Here is a 19901-nt window from a genome sequence, read left to right on the forward strand (position 1 = left end):
GCCTGTGCCTGGCACTGTTCTCCTTTCCAGCACATTCCATCAAGGAACCAAAAGGAAAAGGTGATTTTTTTTTTCCCCTCCCCAGATTCCTTTGGCGTCACTGGCATCCCTGATAAATCAAGTGCTGGGTGTGGGGAGGTTTAAAACACGATTTTTTTTGGTGGCTAAATGCAACCCCAGCCCATTTTCCCTGCTGTGAGTCCCGGGATAAAGCTGAGCTGGGCATGGTGGGGCAGGGCTTGGCTCTGCCTGCCAGGTCCAATCCTGGCTCTGACTGCCTTCTGAAGAGCTCCAGGCCATAAATAATTAATACCTGCTGAATTATTCAGCCCGGGTGTGCAGCAGATGAATGCGAGGAGCTGACCCGGCTAGGAATGAGTAATTACGTTAATTAACCCGTGCAGATCACTGGAGGTGCAATTAAGTTCATCCTTTGGGCTGCTGTGATTTTTCAGGCACAGAAATGAGATAAAATGAAACAAACTAAAGCTGCAGTTCCAAGAGATGGGTTAAACCATGTGGTTTCAATGATCAGCAGACGAGCTGTGCTCTAATTCAGGTGGATTTATGTTCCAGCAGCCCTCTTTTCCTTCAGGGGGGGATCAGGCACATTTTTTAAAGCTTTAATCACTGCTCTCTGCAAGAACTTGAAAATGTTTCTGCAGATTTAGTAGTGTGATATGCCAGTCTCTTCTTTTTATTTCCTGTGTGTTGCTGAAGAGGAGGAAAAATTAAAGAAAAAAATTTTAAAACCCATTAACATCATGAAATGAGTCCTAATAATGCCCTACAAGTGGAAAGCTTAATTTTGCAAACACATCACTTGCCATTCAGTGGCCAGAAAAACCTGAGTTCATGTTCAAAGGCTTTTCTGGTAAAAAGAAATAAAGAATTTCATTACAAGCAGAGAATATTCCTATTTCTCCCCTGTTCTTGAGTTGATAATAAACATTACTTAGGGTTGCACTGTGAAGAACTGGAATAACCCTGCTGGAATTGGGTTCATGAGAGAGAAGTTTAAGGAATGCCTGAGATTTTTCCCAAGCTGACATGGAAAGGGTTTGCTCTGAGCTTTGCCTCTCATCAAGGAATCACCCAGGTGAGGTGAATTCTCCACTGAAGAGTCCAAACCTGCTCCAGCTGTGGGTGAAACCTTTAAATAGGAGAAGTGAGGGGGTGAAATCCATAGTTTTACCTTCTTTTGGAAGAGCTGAGATGGCAGAATGTGGCTCATCCATAGGCTGGATTTTGGATTCCCACTTTCAATTTCACCTCCTGGTAGGGATTTCATGCTACTAAAGAATTGAGTACTGGAGGTTTCACCTGAGGATTGATTTATTGGATTGAATATTGGAATTTATTGGATTTGAGGACTTATATATTTTCCTGAATCACTTAATCTGCTTGGGTTTGATTTGCCTTTTACAAACTTTATTTACCCCCTGTCCTGGGTGTCTCCTACAAAAATATAGAGAAGCTTGAGGGATAAAAAACACATTTACTTAAATTCCCCATCCTAGTAGGGCTCCTGGATTGATTTTTCTCCCATAATTTACCCCTCCATGCTCAGCATTTGCTGTTCTGCTGCCCAATCAATACTGATTCTGCTTGGAAATTGCATTCATGGTTTTTAAAATCAGAGTTCGCTTACAAAACGTGATTTTATCTGTAGATCTGAGCAGTTTGGGAAGTCAGGGTTTGTTGTGAGGTTTTGGGGGGGTGATGGATTAGCTGCAATTGCAGTGAAATATTTGTGGTATTAGCATGAGCTATTTAAATTTAATTGACTTTTCTGGGAGTTTACGAGGGAATACAAATGGAGAGTAAAAAGAGCTAGACTTTTGAAAATGGAACAATTTAAACTCAAAGAAATGAGACAAAACTGTGGCATGTATAGAGGAAATAAACACCCTTCATTTTTCAGATTGGTCATTAATACTAAACAATAGGGATGTTTTCGTGTGTCCTGAATTTTGTGTCCACACTCAGAGTGGTTGGGAGTTGAGCCAGGAATGGGTGCAAATCAATGCTTTAATGTCCATTACTGCATCAAATCATTGATTCCAGCTCACACCAGATCAATCCTTTGCCTCTCTTTAAGGGAAAACAAAGAGATGGTATTATTTAAGTCTGGTATTATTTACCCTACTGCAGGAATGGAAAAGAAAACCCACCCAAAATGTAGTGTCTGCAGGCAGAGTTGTTACAGCTCTGAAATTATTTGTTTATTGGGCAAAATGAATATTAAGCAGAAGCAGGCTGTGCATTTGATTGCTGTAAGGGACCTACAGGCAGTGCTGTGGGTTTATAAATGCCCGTTTTTATCTAAATAAGCTCCTTAAGATGCCACGTGTCCACTTTTTAGGGAGTCGTAGTGGGTAACTCAAAAAAACTTGTGATTAAAAAGTTGTGGTAGCCCCTTGCAGAGAAACCGAATAAATTACTGTATTAAAGCTGGCCTTGAGCAATAGTATTGTTAATTTTTTTAAATCCAGTTTTTAATTTCTATATTGCATTTAGGTCGCGTTGGGGATGGTTTTTGTTCGGTAGCTTTCCTGTTTTGTTGGGTTGTTCTCGTGGCGGTGTCGCTTGCCCAATGTTCGGTGCAGGGCAGCAGAGGGCGGCCTTACTCCTTGTGTTTGTGTTATCTCCTGCCGAGGGAAACGGGGATAAAAAGCAGGGGAAAAGGGAAGAATGTGGGGAATGCTGTGCCTGCCCGAGCTGCGGGCCATGTAAGGGAGCGGAGGTGGCACAGCAGCCGCGTCATGCCCAAAGCAGCGGCTGCGAACTCTCTCTGCTGGTAGCCCTGCCTGGGAAGAACAGGAAAAATAGGGTGCAAAGCAAAAACCAAGTGATTTTTGTGTCTGTGGAAAGGAGCAGGGGTGGTTTGGAAGTGATCAGAAGCCAACTATTTCTTAATTACAGTACATGATAAACGTTTTTTAACCTATCAACTTTAACCACACCATGCAATAAACAATAATAAACTTTAAAACCAATAATCTAAAATTGCCCCTGGTAAACCCTCCTACAACACCTCTTTCATAATTCTATTTCTCTAAAATATCCAGTCTGTTCACAAAGTTCCTTTTCAACTTATTTCTGGTTCCATTTCTCTCTCAACAATGTCTGTCCTATTCCATGGCATTTCTAAGTCAACATTTCTTATCTCAAAGTTTACATAGAGATGCACACTACGTAAGCCTTCTGTCAAGCTTTAAAAATTTTCTCCAAATCCATTTCCCACAGTTTGGAATCAGGCTGTGAGTTTGCTCCCCTGCTCAGGGTGCAGGGGTCTGGAATGTGTTGCCCTCCTGCTGCACAGTGCAGGGTTTGTGCCTTGTGTTGATCCTTCCTCTTGTGCCAGGGGCTCTGGAGATGGGTTTGGACATGGGGCTTTGTGTGTTAGGATTGCAGAAATTTGGGAAGGGGGAAAGAGCCCTCTTGCCTGGGCCAGGTTGCTCAAGGAAAGCAGAGGAGATAAAGCTGCAACACAAAGGGTTCCTGCACCAGAAATCACCTGGTGCCGGCACAGGAGGGACCTGGAGCTGCTGGAGAGAGCCCAGGGGAGGCACCAGGATGGGCAGAGGCATGGAGCAGCTCTGCTGGGAGGGAAGGCTGGGAGAGCTGGGATTGTTCAAGGGCCTGAGGAGAAGTTTTGGGGTGACCAAATTGTGGCCTTGCAGGGCCTGAAGGAGCTACAGGAAAGAGAGGGAGAGACTTGGGACAATGAATGGAGGGACAGGACACACGGAATGGCTTCCCACTGCCAGAGGCAGGGATAGATGGGATATTGGGAAGGAATTGTTCCCTGGCAGGGTGGGCAGGCCCTGGCACAGGGTGCCCAGAGCAGCTGTGGCTGCCCCTGGATCCCTGGAAGTGCCCAAGGCCAGGCTGGACATTGGAGGTTGGAGCAGCCTGGGACAGTGGAAGGTGTCCCTGTCCGTGGCAGGGGTGGAATGTGATGAACTTTAAGGTCCCTTTGAACCCAAACCCTTCTGTGATCATATAAAAGATCAATACCAGCTAGGAATCTTTCCCAACCACAGAGAAGCAGACCCAGAACACTTTGCCTTTGCAGCAGCATCACTTCCAGGAGATCTTTCCCTTTAGGTTTGAGGAAGCTCCCAGTAGTTGGTATCACAATTCCTCAGAAGTGACAATTGTGCTGTTTTTCATGCAAACCAAAGACTGGGAGCTGGGGGGAAGAGCTGCATGGGTGAACTTTGCTGGCATGTTTGAATTCTCTGCCATGCCGAGGGGTTAAAGTCAGAGGAAAAGCAGCTGGGAATGGAACTGGAGTGAGGAACAGCAGGGCAGGTGAGGAGGTGGAGCAGTGCCAGCCAGCAGGGAGCCCTGCAGCTCAGCCAGGGGTTTGGCAGCTGATCTGCACCAGCAATGGAAGAAAGGAGAGGATAAAAGCTCTGCCCACCCTGACTCACCCAGGGCACTCAGCTGAGAGATGTTGGCGGTGCTGAGGAAATCAGGCGAGTGCTGGTCTCTAATGCTCTGATGAGTAGAGCAATCAGTCCCCGCAAACACTGACAGAGAAAACGGTGAATATAAATAAACATTTTACACACTCTGAGAGCCCAACCTGATGGAGTTCCCCCAAGCATAAATAAGAAATCTCTGCAGAAGTCAGTGGAGCGCTGTAAAACCTTTGTGAGGCCTGATGTGAGCCCTGTTTGCAGATTGTGCCTGGGTGATTCATGGATATTTCCTTGGTACTGTAACAAGCCTGGCCCTCTGTGGGGTGCAGCCATTGCTTCTGATCCTTAAATGATCCCAGGGCTCAGCTCCTGTGGGCAGAGCTTTTTGGGAAATGTTTTCAGAGAGGAAGGGTTTAGCATTGCTGGAACGGGGACCATAAACACCTGTAGATCCCTAAATAAATCTGGTGCTCCAGTGGAATATTTCCAGTTGCTAAGGACATGCAAATGTCGAAGACATCAGGATTATTTCTGCCACAAATCTGTTTTTAAAAAGGAAGGCAGCTCTCAGTGCAACTTAAAGAAACACAAGCCTGCTCTCCAGGCATGTAAACCCCAGATTTAAAATCTGTGGTTTTTGTTTATTATTATAAATACCTGAAACAGCCAAATAATATTTTTTAATGAGCAAGGGAATTAAACTGATTGTATAAAGAGACAGGGCACTTGTTCTGAATGCATCATGAAATAATGGCAACACACTGGCTATTTTCATATCGGGGGAGTGGAATTTGTGTTTATTTCTAATCCAATTTCAAATATAAATGAATTGTTTTGAAGGCTGGATAAATCAACCCAACAGACCAAGGCAATTATGGGAGGTGAGTGGTGCATTACTGGCGAGGAGAGATAAGAAAACTGCAGGGTCTGAAGGGGTGAGCAGAAGGAGCACCCAGAATTGCAAATGCTCAGGGCTGCTGAGAGGTTTGTCACTGTGAAACCCCCAATATGAAGGAGTGGCATCAAAGAGCCTCATAATGAGGCTAGAGAAATGAGCTGCTATCAATTAATGTAATTTGGCGTGGGGAGAATGAGCTTCTTGCTGTTGTCACCTTCCTGAGGGTTTTGCTTTCCACCTCTTGCAGCCAGAGCACCGTGACTAAAACAATGAGCGAGGTGCAGGTCAGAGAGGGGAAAAGCTGAAACTGAGGAGTTCAGCTGTGGTGGCGTTGTGTTTTAAAGGGAAACAGAGAAGAATTGCAGCTGTCTGGTGGAAGAAATATTTTTTTGGTGAGCCCAAGTTTTTCCCAGCATCTGACAAAAACCAGTGCTCTGACAGAGTTGGGATTGTTCAGCCTGGAGAGGAGAAGCTTTGGGGTGACCTCTCTGTGCTCTTCCAGTGCCTGAAGGAGCTACAGGAAACATGGAGAGAGACTCTGTACAAAGAATGGAGGGACAGGACACAGGGAATGGCTTCCCAGTGCCAGAGGGCAGGGATGGATGGGATATTGGAAATTAGGAATTGTTCCCTGGCAGGGTGGGCAGGCCCTGGCACAGGGTGCCCTGAGCAGCTGTGGCTGCCCCTGGATCCCTGGCAGTGCCCAAGGCCAGGTTGGATGGGGCTTGGAGCAGCCTGGGACAGTGGAAGGTGTCCCTGTCATGGCAGGGGTGGAATGAGCTGACATTTAAGGTCCCTTCCAGCCCAAACCCTTCTGTGTTTCCAAGGGTGCCCTGGGAGTGGCTGTTGCTTGTTGGAGTCCCAGGTAAAGACAAGCCCAGAGGTGATTTCACATGGAGAAGGTGTGGAAGAGATGCACTCCAAGGAGGAATGTGTGGGGGCAGGCAATGTCACAGGGTCACTGAGCACGGGCTGTCCCCAGCATGCAGCTCTGGCTGATGAGAAGTGGAAGGAAGCTGGCCTGGCTATCCCTGTGGAAACCAGACCCAGCACATGGCTCCCACCTTCCTTCAACTGTTCCAGCTTCCCCCAGTCCAACAGAGATGTGTGTGGGAGCAGAATGAACCTGTTTTCCCAGCAACATCAACTGAGTTGATGTTTTTTACAGACTTCACCTCTGTTGCATCCTGGATTCTGTGGCTCCACGACTAAATCTGCTTCCCTGCATTTCATTTAATTGGTCCCTGGGTTCATTTGCTGGTTGCTTATGGCTGAAAGCAAACGGAAAACTGCATTTCCAGGGCCTGCCTTGTCTAAATGCTGCTTTTTGCTCTATATGGTCAGTTCCCTGGGACTGCTGGAAGAAGCAGGGCATGGGCCGTGTACCTGATTGTGGTAACTGCAAAGAGCACTGAGTGTTTATTTTGGCAGCTTGCAGAAGAAATTTCTGCTTAATCTGAGCCTAAGGAGACTTCTTAAGGCAGCTGAATTGTTTAAAACTGTTTTCTGGCTTAATTCAGCCCAGAGGAAGAAGTGTTTAAGCTCTGCCCATGTCTGATCTTGCTGGGCAGTCCAGCCTTTTCTGGAATGTGGGGAAAAAGAACCAGTCACTTGAGGTGTGTCTGGCCAGCAGGGATCAGGATTGTGGCACTGGTTCCTTCAGGGGGGGTTGAGATCGTGTGTGGTCCTTCCTGGAGAAAGCCTGGCCCCAAGGAAGTCATTCAGGCTGAGGATGTGAGAAATACTCCCAGGAATCCCACAGCATTCCCCTAACCCTGAAGGGGACACACAGTCACCATGTGCACCCAGCTGGAGGGGTGAGCTGCTGAAAATCCAATTTGCTGTGTGGTCATGGGAGAGAGAAAATCTTCCTGCTTTTGGAGGGCAGAGGTTTCTCTAGATGTGTGACCAGAGATGGTGGCAATAGGGTCTTGTCAGTGGGGAGAAGGAGTCAGAGGGATGGTTTTGGTTGTTCTGATGGAAGGAACAAGCTTTGAAGGGCTTGTTGAGCTCGTGGCTATTGAGAATGATTTTCTGGTGCCATTTTTCTGTAGAGCTTGTAATGAGATGAGTGGTACTCGTGTTGTTTCAGTTCTGCAGCCCACCCAGCAGGAAGCACAGCCCAGGCTTTGCTCCAGCCTGCAAAAACAACGAGGGGAGGCAGATCTCTCACCTTGAACTGACAGGAGGTGCCTTATGCCATCCATGTCTTCCTTCCAGGCAAAGAGCCCACAAAGGAGAATTTAAATCTTCCATGTGATGGGACATGTGCTTGAAACCACTGTGTTCCTGGAGAATCCTCTGCTATTCCATGCTCCCAATGTCTCCTCCTTCAGCTTTGCATGGCACAAACATTCATTTTGGTGTTCTGTGTGTCCCTAATGTGATATAAAAAGCTAAATGCATTACAACTGCAGGAACAGCACATTGTTATTTTTTCCTTCAGCTTCTTCTGCAGCGAGCAATTTTTTGTTCCATTAATAAGCCTTGTGGTATTTTTCTTTTCCTTCTCATGCACTCTACCCCAAATTCATCCTGAGAGGATTTCCTGGAATGGCTGCATGCTCTTCACACTTCTCAATGTTTCTTACTGAGCGTGGAAAGGACTGATGCCCTAAAAGAAAGTCATCAGGAAAATCCAATTCAGGTGCTGATTTGACTTCCACCATGCAGGAATCAATGGGGTTTGAATGACAGTGCTCAGAGCTGGGCATCTCCATCCTTTTGTGGGGAGGAACAAATGGCTTTCAGTTTTGTTTTAGGGGCTCTGGAAAGGACCAAAATAGGGAGGAGGAACATCCAGTGTCATGAAAAAATAGGTCTTGTTTTCCTAGAGAAAAGAGGCTGAAGCGCTTCCAGATGTTCAATTCCTTCTCCTTGGTCTTGGCAAGGCTGCTTTGACAGTGATTTCAGCTTCATCCCCATCCCTGGGGGCTGAATTAGTTCCCAGGTGCCCCCTATAAATCTGTTGGGCCCTGTGGCCTCAGAAGGAGCTGTCAGAGGAGCTTTGGAGCTAAAGGAATGGCCAGATGTGCCTTAGGGAGGAGCCGGGTGTGCCCGTGTTTCAGTAGATGGCACTCCTTGCTCTGCCTTGGGGACTGCTGTGGATTTTGGGGACGTGGTGGAATAGCAGGTGGCATCCCATGGATGAGATGTGGCGAGTCTCAGGTGTGACCACACCTCGAGGTGCTTTTTTGCAAGGGTTCAGCTGCTGTACTGCCTCCCTCGAAATTTTCCTGTATTTTTGTACTTCCTTATCATCATAAAGGTGTTGCTCTGACTGTATAGGTAGGGAAGGAATTTGGTTGTATACCAGTGCAGGGCAGAGCCCTGCAGGTCACAGACCTTCCCAAACCTGCACAAAGCAGGATAATCCAGCACAAAATCCAGCCGGTTCAACTTTCTGCCACGGGCTGATCTGCTCCTGCAGATCCTTTGGGAAAAGAGTAGAGTGGATTAGGCAGGGAGCAAACACCACATCCAGGAGGAGGAAGATGTTTATGTATGTGGTCAGTGGTGCATGTCCAGCCTCTCTGTCCTGGCTGGCTGGAGCAAGGTGACATTTTCCTGTCAGGGATCGCGCCAGCTCCCTGAGCCTTGTCTCAGTAATCCGGGGAGGTGTTTGCAGGATAGGCAGCGTTCAAATACAGTTTCAGCTCGAAAAACGGCAGCTGAGTGGGTGCATTTGGTGACAGATGATCCCTGAAAAGGTTCAGAAGCAGAAGGTATCAAAACCCCGGAGCTGTGCAGAGAGGAAATACTGTGAGTGCAGCAGAGAGGAGAAACATCCCTGCTCCGTGTGATTCCCACCAGCCAGCCCTGGGGTGCCATGCTCTGGGCAGATCTCTGCAGATGCTCTTTTTTTTCTGGCTTCCCACTCGACATCCAGGCACACTCTGGCAGTGGAGGGAGCAGGAAAAGGCTCTGGGAAGTTCATAGCCGAAGGCTTCCTTAAGCTGTGAGCAGCTTCACCCAACACCAAGCCAGTTGGTGCATTCCTGCCATTCTTCTCCCTAAAGCTGTTTCTTTCCATTCCCGGGATCAAGCAGACAAAGCAGCTGCTCTGTTCAGCCTGAGATTTATTTATTTATTTATTTATTTATTTATTTTATTTGGAACTTTAATTTAAAGGAATGGGGACCATAGGATTTATTTTTATTGGAGTGGGGTCCCTAAGATCACACAGTAGGATCTGTGCTGGCCTCGTAGTTTCTGTGCTCTGGTTTCTTTGGGAGAGCAGGAATAGGCAACTGCAGGCTGTCTGCCCCTGGCAGAGCTCTGCTGCTGGCTTGTGAAGCCCTTTGGGCTGCTTTGGCCTCATCTCTAAACCAGGGAACACTGGCCTTGGACTTGACAGCTGCTGGTTATGGTCCCAAATCTAAACCTGGGCCATAAAAATCTCTCTTGAGACTCCCAGGGGTATAATGAAAATCAGCTTCCTACCTGGAAATAAATATATATTTTAGGTACACTCAGCTAAATTCCTTGACAGCTTTATGTGCCATAATTTCTCATGGTTTTCTGTGGATCCTTTCTGTTCTGGAGCACTGTTGTCTCGGTCCGTATTTATTTATTTATTTTATTTGGAATTTAATTTAAAGGAATGGGGACCATAGGATTTATTTTTATTGGAGTGGGGTCCCTAAGATCACACAGTAGGATCTGTGCTGGCCTCGTAGTTTCTGTGCTCTGGTTTCTTTGGGAGAGCAGGAATAGGCAACTGCAGGCTGTCTGCCCCTGGCAGAGCTCTGCTGCTGGCTTGTGAAGCCCTTTGGGCTGCTTTGGCCTCATCTCTAAACCAGGGAACACTGGCCTTGGACTTGACAGCTGCTGGTTATGGTCCCAAATCTAAACCTGGGCCATAAAAATCTCTCTTGAGACTCCCAGGGGTATAATGAAAATCAGCTTCCTACCTGGAAATAAATATATATTTTAGGTACACTCAGCTAAATTCCTTGACAGCTTTATGTGCCATAATTTCTCATGGTTTTCTGTGGATCCTTTCTGTTCTGGAGCACTGTTGTCTCGGTCCTGGGTTGTGCCCCTCTCACATGTTATTTTACTGCTTGTCACTGAGAAATTATGCACCAGTTTTCCCCAGGGCCTTGATTCTTTTGAAGCCTGGTGGGCTTCAGGTAACTGTATCACCTCTCCCTCCTGCAGATTTCACTTCTGCAGGGAGGAAAGCAATAAAACTTACAGCGTGTTGGCTGAACGCTGTTAAAATATTTTATTTATCACTGATTCCCAGTTTGTAGGCAGCAGGAATGCATCTGTTTAATGCCTGTTGTCTTTAAAATGGAAATGTTCAGCAGATATCTGGTGCTTTTGCTCCCAGTGAGTTATGTGAGATGGAAATAGGGGGAATAGACAGTAAAAAATGCTGTCTGGACTGAAACCTGTGGAAACAACTGGGGGACTTTGCTTTGTGCCTGGCACAAATGTATCAAGGGGACTGAAAACTAAAGAATTTTGCATAACCCAGATTTTTCTCCCCCCTTTTTACATGCATCTCAAAAAATGCAGATCAAATGCATAAAAAACCTGCAAAGCCTCAATGTCTGTGAGCAGAGGCCAGGCCCTTTCCAGCAACAGTGTGGAGTAGGGAGCAGTTCTAATTCCTCATCTGTTCTCTTTTGTAAATTTATTTTATAAAGACCAGCTGCAGGTTGAAAGCTGGAGCCAGTGTGTAAGGAAAGAAAAAGGGCAAGACCAAAGGAGCTCAGCCCCATAAGCAGGGGCTGGATGTCTGGCACTCCCAGCTCATGGCTGGTGTGGGAGGTCTAGACACAAACATGTAGGTGCCACCCATCTCCAAAAAACACACTCAGGGCTGCATCCTCCTCCTCAAATCGAACTCCCTGAGAGGGAACAGAAACAGCTGCTGAAAATCTCTGAGCATGAAACCCTGCCAGTGCCCCAGTGCTGGAGAAGCTTTGGTGAGGTTCCTGCGCTCTGAGGCTTTCATCACTGGCTCTTCCAGGCTGGATGATTTGATCAGGAGCCCCCAAAACAGCTCAGAGCCCCTTGTTTCTTCCCCAGAGAGCCAAGGCTAGAGCTGTGCTCTCAGGGTGGGCATTCTGGCTCTTCAGTGCCTGGCAAATGAAAGAACCTGGAATCATTTCGCACTGAGGACTTGGCCACTGTGGCCCATTTATTTGATTTTGTTATTTCTGTGCTGCAGCCCCGTGGGCTGTATGGCAGAGGTAGGGCCACACAGAAAATCTGAGTGCATGAAGGAAAACCCCGCACTCCGGGGAAGTCTGATCAATTTGGTACAGCAGAAACTTGGGCTTTCACATGGGTATTTGGGCCAGGCAGAAAATCTCCCAGATTTTAAGTTAAGGGGTTTTTTTTTCCCAGTGTTCTGAAAGCCAGATGCCCTGCCTCCAGGCTTTTCCAGTGCAGACAGACTTGACCGATATTCCCGTGAAAATCTGGGTTTTTGGAGCCCGGAGCTTGCTGAGGCTTGAGGAGGAGCCATGCCAGACGCTGGCTTGTGCTTCCACTCGGAGAAGACAACAAAACCCGGCTCTTTAAAGGCAAAGTAAAGGGGGGATAAGTTCTTTAAGGAGAAGCGGCACCTCGAGCGGAGCAGAAGGAGGGAGGGGAGCAGCACGGCTCGGACCCGTGTGCTGTCCCCCAGCAGAAGGCCGGGCGGGCAGGCACCGGGAGCTCCCTCCTCGGCAGCCCGCGGGGCGTGGGCGGTGCGGGGCGCGGCGGGGCCGGCGGGAGGGAGCGGGGCGAGCATGTGCATCCTCCCCGCCGCCCCTGCCTCCCTCCCGCCGCCCGCCTCCCCTCCCTCCCCGCTCGCCGCCGCGGGTGTGTGTGTGTGTGTGTCTCGGCTCCCTCGCCAGCCCGGCCTGACGCAGGCGGATCCACATCGCCCCTGACAACACCCCGGCTCCGGAGCGCCGTGCCGGGGGTCCGGCTGCGGCGGCGGCCCCGCGGGGCCGGGCCGAGCCCAGGGGCGCGGCGGGGGCCGGGGTGGCCCGAGCGCGGGGAGGCGGCCCCGGGAGGGGAAAGTTGCCCGGAGCGGCGAGGGGCGAGCGCGGCGGCAGGACCATGGGCACTTTGCGGGATTTACAGTACGCGCTGCAGGAGAAGATCGAGGAGCTGCGGCAGCGGGATGCGCTCATCGACGAGCTGGAGCTGGAGTTGGACCAGAAGGACGAACTGATCCAGAAGCTGCAGAACGAGCTGGACAAGTACCGCTCGGTGATCCGGCCCGCCACGCAGCAGGCGCAGCAGCAAAGCGCCGGCACCTTGCAGGGCGAGCAGCGGACCAAGCGCCAGGCGATCTCGGCTGAGCCCACCGCTTTCGATATCCAGGATCTCAGCCACGTCACCCTCCCCTTCTACCCCAAGAGCCCGCAGTAAGCAGGGGGTCACCCCGCCGCTCAGCCTCCCTCTCTCCCTCACCCCGCTCCATCCCCGGCCCCGCCGCCGCCCGCCGGGCAGGGACCGGAGCTCGGAGCGCGGCATTCCCGCATCCTCCCCGGGTGGCCCCGCGGGGTGGGAAAGTTGCGAGCGCTGGGGGGGAGAGCGGCAGGAGTGAGCGCCGAGGTGCCAGCAGAGCGGGACGCCCGAGTCCCGGACAGCCCGTCCCGGCCGCCCCATCCCTCCGGGGGACAGGGACAGCGCGGGGCACGCTGCTGCCGGCGGGTTGAACCGGAGGTGTCCTGGGCATGGAGGCTTTGTCGCTGCGGGAAGGGAGTGGGAGAAACCCGGGACTCGCTGCGGGACCCCGCAGGGAGACATTCCCAGCTGGGAAACTTGGAGCCCGGCGGGGTGCGGTGCCCGGCTGTCCTGGCGGGGGCTGGTGTTTTGGGGAGGGGGTTCGGCAGAAGCAGGAGCTTATTGCAGTGTCCTGGTGCGCCGGAGGGTGTGCGGGGGGCAGGGAAAGTTGCGGGGATCCTCAGGTGCCGGCGCGCCGGGGGATGCGCTGCCCCGGTTTCACACCTGCCGCAGATTAGGGAAATTAGAGCGCCTTAATGGGGAAACGGAGCCCTCCCTCGCTCAGTGCCTTTTCCTGGCCGGTACATCGCCGTGCCTTCGGTTCAGCGCTCCTCAAGGGATAAAATCGGAGGAGGGAAGAGGTGATGAGCGAATGCTCGCCGCGCCGGGCTCCATGTGCGGGGCCGGGGCGCAACCTCCCCGTCGATGGGCAAACCCGCCTCCCCTCCGCGGCCGGCATCTTCCTCTTATGAGGAATTCCTCGGGATGATAACCGGGAGCGCTGGCGGATCCCCGGAGCCATCCCGGTAGCGGGCAGCGTGTGCGCCGGGTGGGCTGCGGTCACGGGGGACGGGGCGGACGGTGCCCGGGCGGCGGTGCCGGGGCACAGGGATGGTTCCCGGGGAGGAGTGGCGGGGCACGGGGACCCTGCCGGAGTGTCCCCCGAGGAGCCGTGCCGGGGCTGGCCCCGCTCCCCGCGCAGCCTCGGCCCTTTCCCGCCGCCATGGCGGGCCCCGCCGTCTCCAGGCAACTGCCCGCCCTCAGGGCGGCCGCCATGGCCGGACCCCGCCGGGCCGGGCCGGGCCTCGTGCGCTTCTCCTGCCGCCCCGCCGCTTCCCATTCCCGCCACGCTCCCATTCCCACATTGCCGTTCCCGCCCCCCATTCCCACCGCCACAGATATTTTGTCCTTTTAAGGCGTCTGGCCGCGCGTTCTGAAGGGATGTCAGGGGAGGATCGGCGGTGGCGCGTGAAATGCCTCCCCTCCGGCCCCAAAACGAGTAAAACACCCCAAAAAGTGGCTTGGGGGGACAGGGGGTGGCTGAGGCCGGGCGGGCGAGCGGTCTGTGAAATCCCTGGGGCGCGTGGTAAACACCCGAGGTGGGATAAGGCATCCCGCGGTGTTAATTTCCTCTGGGAATGCAAAGCCCCACACGTGTCACTTTCCTTGTCAGTGTCCGTGCCCCTCGGCGCTCCTGAAGTGCGGGTGGAGCTCCCAGAACTCCGGGAAGCGCCACAGGTTCCAGCAGAGCGAGTCCAGTGGAATATGTAGGAAGCCTGGCAAAGCCTTGGACGAACGTTTTCCAGCTGAAATTTTAATTGCTCCTTGTGTAAATACCGCCCTGCAGTCTGGTGTAATGCCCAGCTCCTTTGGGGGGTTGTTCCATATTGATCATCCGTGGCCAATACTCTTAATATTATTTATAATATTGAAGTCAACTCGTGGCTGCAGGTTGTAATTGCTCAGGTGGCACGTTCCAGTGGTCTGGAGCAGTCCGGGATAGTGGAAGGTGTCCCTGCCCAAGGCAGCAGGCTGGATGAGAGAAGCTTTAGGGTTCCTTCCAACCCAAACCAGTCTGTGATTACAGGAAAAGATCCTTGGCAATGGTTTCAGGAGTGTACATGGCTCTGGGAGGAGTTGAGAGCTCTGTGTCAGCCATAAAATCCTAGTGGCCGAGATAGCTCATGGTGGTGTTGGGAATAACAAAATCTGCACAAAAAGGGTTTGTTTTTTCCCCCCTGTTCATGCTGAACTTCAGTGACTCTTGAGATGATGGCACCCAACCTTTGGTTTTGTCAAGCCACCAGGAAGTGTTCAAAAGGCAGGTGGATGTGGCACTTGGGGATGTTGGTTAGTGGTGTCCTTGGCAGTGCTGGGAGAATGGTTGGACTTGATGATTTTAGAGGGGTTTTCCAACCAAGATGATTCTAAAGCAGCCTCTGGGGGTGTTTTTTTGTAGTTAGGGGGTGCTGGATTTGCTCTCCTGGTCTGGCAGAGGTGGCTGGAGATTGGTAGGATCAATAGCAGCAGAAAATCTGTGGTAGTTGAATTATCATGAGGATCACGTAGATACTTGAGGGTCTGTGGTGGTGGAAGCTGCTGTGATGCCACGCAGAAGATTCTGGGTGAACTCTGAATGAGTGTAAGAGAGCTAGAGAGGGACTTGGGACAGGACACAGGGAATGACTTCCCACTGCCAGAAGGCAGGGATGGATGGGATATCGGGAAGGAATTGTTCCCTGGCAGGGTGGGCAGGCCCTGGCACAGGGTGCCCAGAGCAGCTGTGGCTGCCCCTGGATCCCTGGCAGTGCCCAAGGCCAGGTTGGACTTTGGGGCTTGGAGCAGCCTGGGACAGTGGAAGGTGTCCCTGCCCATGGCAGGGGTGGAAATGGATGGGCTTTAAGATCTCTTCCAACCCAAACCAAACCATTCTTGGATTGTATGAATGGCTTTCAAAGTGTGAAAGTAAATTTAATTGCCTTGTGTGGACAAATACCATTAAATCTGCAGGATCTTCCCTTACACACACATCTTTCCCCTCCCCCCAATTAAGGATGCATACGGTTAAATAAAATTGCTTTTTCAGAGCTGTAAGAGTTTGAGTTGCTGTTGGAGGGTTGGGCTTGTTTTGCCTCTACAATGTTTTTAAAAGTGGAACAGGACTTTGTGGGCTGACATGAGGAGCTAAAATCCATGGAGGAACACGTCCAGCCATTTTCTTCTGAGTTATGAGTGAGAGGAATTGGGCATCAGCATCTTCATCAATCTCCTTGTTGAATAAATAACTAGAAGCCAGTTATTTAAAATAAGTGTCTTTTTTCTTCCCTCCCCCTCTCAAAGAACATAACTTGCCAGAAGCGCCCGAGTAAGAGGGCACAGACTGGGGAGGGAGCTGGCTGGTTTTCCGCAGCAGAAAAAATGCAGTGACAGATCGTTCTCTCCTCTTCATCTTCCCAAATTGCTGCTGGTGTTTGTTTTTCCACACCTTTGACCTCTTGCAGGGTATATCCTGGTTGCTAACAGCCTGTCAGCACCGAGGGAATACTGGGAGACTGAGTTTGTACCAACTGCCTTTGCAGTTAAAACTCTACAGAGCAGCCAAGCAAAGAGAAGCCTTTTTAACCAGCAAAGCTGCAACTCTTCCCTTCCCCTGTCTCTTTCTTGCCATGGGAAAATACCCAGGACTTTAATTTTAACAGGCTGCTTTGTTCAGGGATCTGCAACAGCTGTTTGCCTTTTTGGAAGCTGTGTAATCAGCATGTTTTCTTTTCCAGAAGGGAGAAAAAAAGAAACGTAGAACACAGAATAAAGCACGGAGCTTGTGAGTGTAAAGGGCCTGATCTCTTGGCTGAGGTGGTACAAGCTCTGTTTTTAACAGAGACAGCAGCAAAGTGCTGTGTCCTTTGTAAGAAATGTTGAGTAAAACGAAAAATAACTTGGTTTGGGGAGTTAGCAGACTTTTGGGGAATCTGCCAAAATCCTAGAGACTCGTTTGTGAGGGGAGGAGCAGCCTGTGAGTTGTATTTAAGAGGTCTGGTTTAAGAAGTATAAAATACTTGGTTGCATAGCCTTAGGGAAAATACAACAGCCATACAAGAGGTTTAACAAATCCCTGCAACGGCCAGATTGGTTCTTTGAAGGAGAATGTGCACATCCTCTGGAGGCTAGAGGCATATTTTAAGTGATCATAATAGTTATAAAACCCCCAGAAATACTTGAAAGCACTTTCTATTTAGGATGTTGGTATGAAATGCTCTTCTGGTGTTTATCAGTGCTATGTATGCTGCAGTTTCATCTAAAAATCCCCAAAATTACCTAAACCCTTCACGCTCTCCTCTTCCTACAGGAATTTGGGGGGTGGTTGATACATTATGAAACCACTGGGAACTGGTGATTGAGGTGATGGGGGAGGGACTGAGGTGTCGATGTGTTCGTGGGCCCCAGGACAAGGGAAGAGATGAATCTGACTCCATATTTCTTAGAAGGCTGATTTATTATATTATGATATGATATTGTATTAAAAATGCTATACTAAACTATATAAAGGAATACATCAGAAGGCTAGGAAAGGAAAGAAGGGAATGAATAATAAAAACTTGTGACAGAGAGTCTGACACAGCTGGACCATAATTGGTCATTAAGTCAAAACAACTCACATGAGACCAATCAAAGATTCACCTGTTGGTGAACAACCTCCAGACCACACTCCACAGCCACCAGGTAGTTATTGTTTACATTTCTTTTCTGAGGCTTCTCAGCTTCTCAGGAGAAAATCCTAGTGAAAGGATTTTCATAAAATATCACACTGGGGCACGCTCCTGTAGTGATGGATTGCTGGAATGTGGGGCAGGGGCTGGGATGGTGGTGGCCTTTTGAGTCCTGTCACTTTCTGGTGAAGCATTTTGCCCTGAGCAGTCAGCAGAAATGAGTGTAGTGGTGCAACCTTTTTCTTTTTTTTTTTTTGCTGTCAGTCCACTCTGATGTGTCCAGTGAGCAATTAATTGAACTGCATTTATCATTTGTTGTGAGAGCTGTTAAATGCTGTGGTTGCTTTCGTGCGCTGTAATGTCAAATCCATCTGAACGTGATTTAAGCTGATGCTCGATGGACAAAAATCCATTAATGTCACTGGGGTTTTTCGGTGCTTTTGAAGGGTCAGGGTTTAGGGGCAGGATTTTATGGCACAGGTAGGGGAGGATCCCTGGTGCTGTGCTGTGAGGGGTGATGCTCTCCCTGGCAGAGCTGGAGCACAGGAAGGGGAGTGCTGGAGCGAGGCAGCCGAGCGTGATTTCCCCGTGTTTTGACAGGTCTGGCTCGGCGGTGGTGGCAGTGACAGGGCTCCCCTCTGTGCACTCGTGTGACTCACGCTCCCAGTGCTTTAATGCCTTGGGAGGTGACAAGGGGACATTGTGACAGCTCAGCTCCGTGTGTAATACATTACAGCCCTCTGAGGTTTGGGTTACTCACAGGAGTAAGGGGTGGCTGTGTGGTGTTAGGCTGTTAAGCACAGAACTACGATTTTTCTCTACTGAAGCAATGTTTTGGGTCATTTTTCAACATGCTTGTTCAGGCTGGTGATGTTTGTGCTGAGCGTAAGCTCCAGAGGGGTTTGACTCAAAGGAAGGTAAAAAACAAATCTCCCAATAAAGCTATTAAAGCCACGTAGTTGTTTTGTCATCTTCTGACTGGTTCTTGCTGAGATGAGTTTAATTGCAAGATAAAACATCGCCGCAATGTCACTTATTCTTAGTTCTGTTCAACAAGCAACACAGACTTCCCTGGGTTTTTCTGCTGCTTTTGGAGATTAATTTTAGCAGAGTGGTGTCAGTAAACTGTGTTTTAAAGCAAAGTAGTTCTTTTCAGAAACTACAGTGACATTTTCTCGGTGGTTATATGCAAAACAACACTGTTCAGCAAGTACAGTAGCTCTGAGCACACTAACAGCTGGTAATTAACATAGAGACTCTTTTTAAAATTGTAATACAGTTCCATAATTTCATTTTCTGCAGAACTAACTTTTTTTTTCCTTTTATCTGTACCACTGGAATAATTACCTATACTTGTCTGAGCTGCGTTACATTCATCCTTAGCTGTATGAATGCTGTAGGTGGAGAGTTTTAAAGTGCTTCAACACAAAATGAGGTCCCCAGGCCACGGACACGAATTCCTTCTCTCCAGACTCTGTGAAAGCATTCCTGAACTTCAGCATCCCACGTTCCTAAACACAGGATGTGTCTTACATTTCTGAAATTAACAATATGGTAAAAAAGCTGGGTCAGAGTTCTGAAACTGAACAGAAATAGACATAGTAGCATGGAATTTAGCCCGGCCTGCTGCCTCTGGAAGGAGAGAGGACTCCGTGAGTCCTGAACTTGCTGAGCACCAGATGGAAAATAGGAGTCAAGGGGAAAATTTGTTTCTTTCGAGAGTTAAAAAGGATACAGTGAATTGTTCCAAATCAGTTTCTGTGGTTATCCTGCTTGAGCTAGATGCTGTAGGATGATAAGAGTTACTGAATGCAAACATCTTCCTGAGGGAAGGGGTCCAGGAAAGCTGAGCTGGAGATGGATTAAACTCCACTCGCTGCCATCAGTGACAGTCCTTGCTGTCAGTGCTGCTGGTCTTTGCTCTTGGCTTTTCACAGGGCCCAAATTCTTGCATATGCATCAGGAAGAAGTCTAAATATGTCTGTAAATGTTTTTCATCTGCTGCTCTGCCGTTTCTAGCGGGTACGTGCAGGCAGAGGAGTGCCTGACATTCGCGTTTTGTGTTGCTTGTCTTTGTTGTGAAGGGCAGAGAGAACAGGAAAAAACAAAAGTATTTGTTGCTACACTGGAGCCTGAACCGTGACAATAATACCTTTCTCCTCTCGGCAGCTACCAAAAGTGCTTTGGCTGAAGAGTGCAGTCAGTCGGGTATGTTCTGTGTATCCTGACATCCTGAATGCCTGGAATTGCATCCAGGTGCTCTGGAAACGCTGCTAAAGCCCTTCTTGGCAGGGCTGGTGTCAGGGGAAGCTCCGGCACAGCGTGCTCCGAACAGGAGCACAGGACCGGCGTTTTGCAAGGCTCTTGCAGTCACTGGTTTCCTTGGAAACCAGAGCCTGAGCAGGGAGAGCCAAACTTCAACACCAGTGCCTGCTTTCCAAGTCAAAAATGGGCTGTCAGACTTTCTGAAGTCTGGGGTCTTTGGGCTGTGTTTGGGGCTTGTTCATTAGGAGCAAACTTGAAGTAGGATACCAGTGGAAAAAATCTCCTTGTCAGGCTGCAACAATTCCTGCCTGGAGAAGTGCTTCTTTCCCCAAATGTCCTTCTTTGATTCGGCTTGTGAGC

The 19901-nt window shown here is 49.6% G+C and overlaps 1 protein-coding gene across 2 annotated transcripts in view; it reads left to right on the top strand.

Annotated features, from left to right (window-relative positions):
- The window catches only part of PRKG1 (protein kinase cGMP-dependent 1), a 361757-nt gene that overhangs the window by 18236 nt on the left and 323620 nt on the right, over nt 1-19901 (top strand). The window contains exon 1 of one of the 2 annotated variants that reach the window (XM_041404954.1): nt 12208-12707. The exons of the other annotated variant lie outside the window; for it this stretch is intronic. Coding sequence (XP_041260888.1) covers nt 12397-12707 — 311 coding nt within the window. The 5' untranslated portion in view covers nt 12208-12396. Of the gene's footprint in view, nt 1-12207; nt 12708-19901 lie in introns of those variants that run through there. 2 annotated transcript variants of the gene reach the window in all.

This window comes from Onychostruthus taczanowskii, unplaced genomic scaffold (genome assembly GCF_017590055.1).
Source record: "Onychostruthus taczanowskii isolate IOZ18803 unplaced genomic scaffold, ASM1759005v1 scaffold22, whole genome shotgun sequence".
NCBI classification, from domain to species: Eukaryota; Metazoa; Chordata; class Aves; order Passeriformes; family Passeridae; genus Onychostruthus; species Onychostruthus taczanowskii.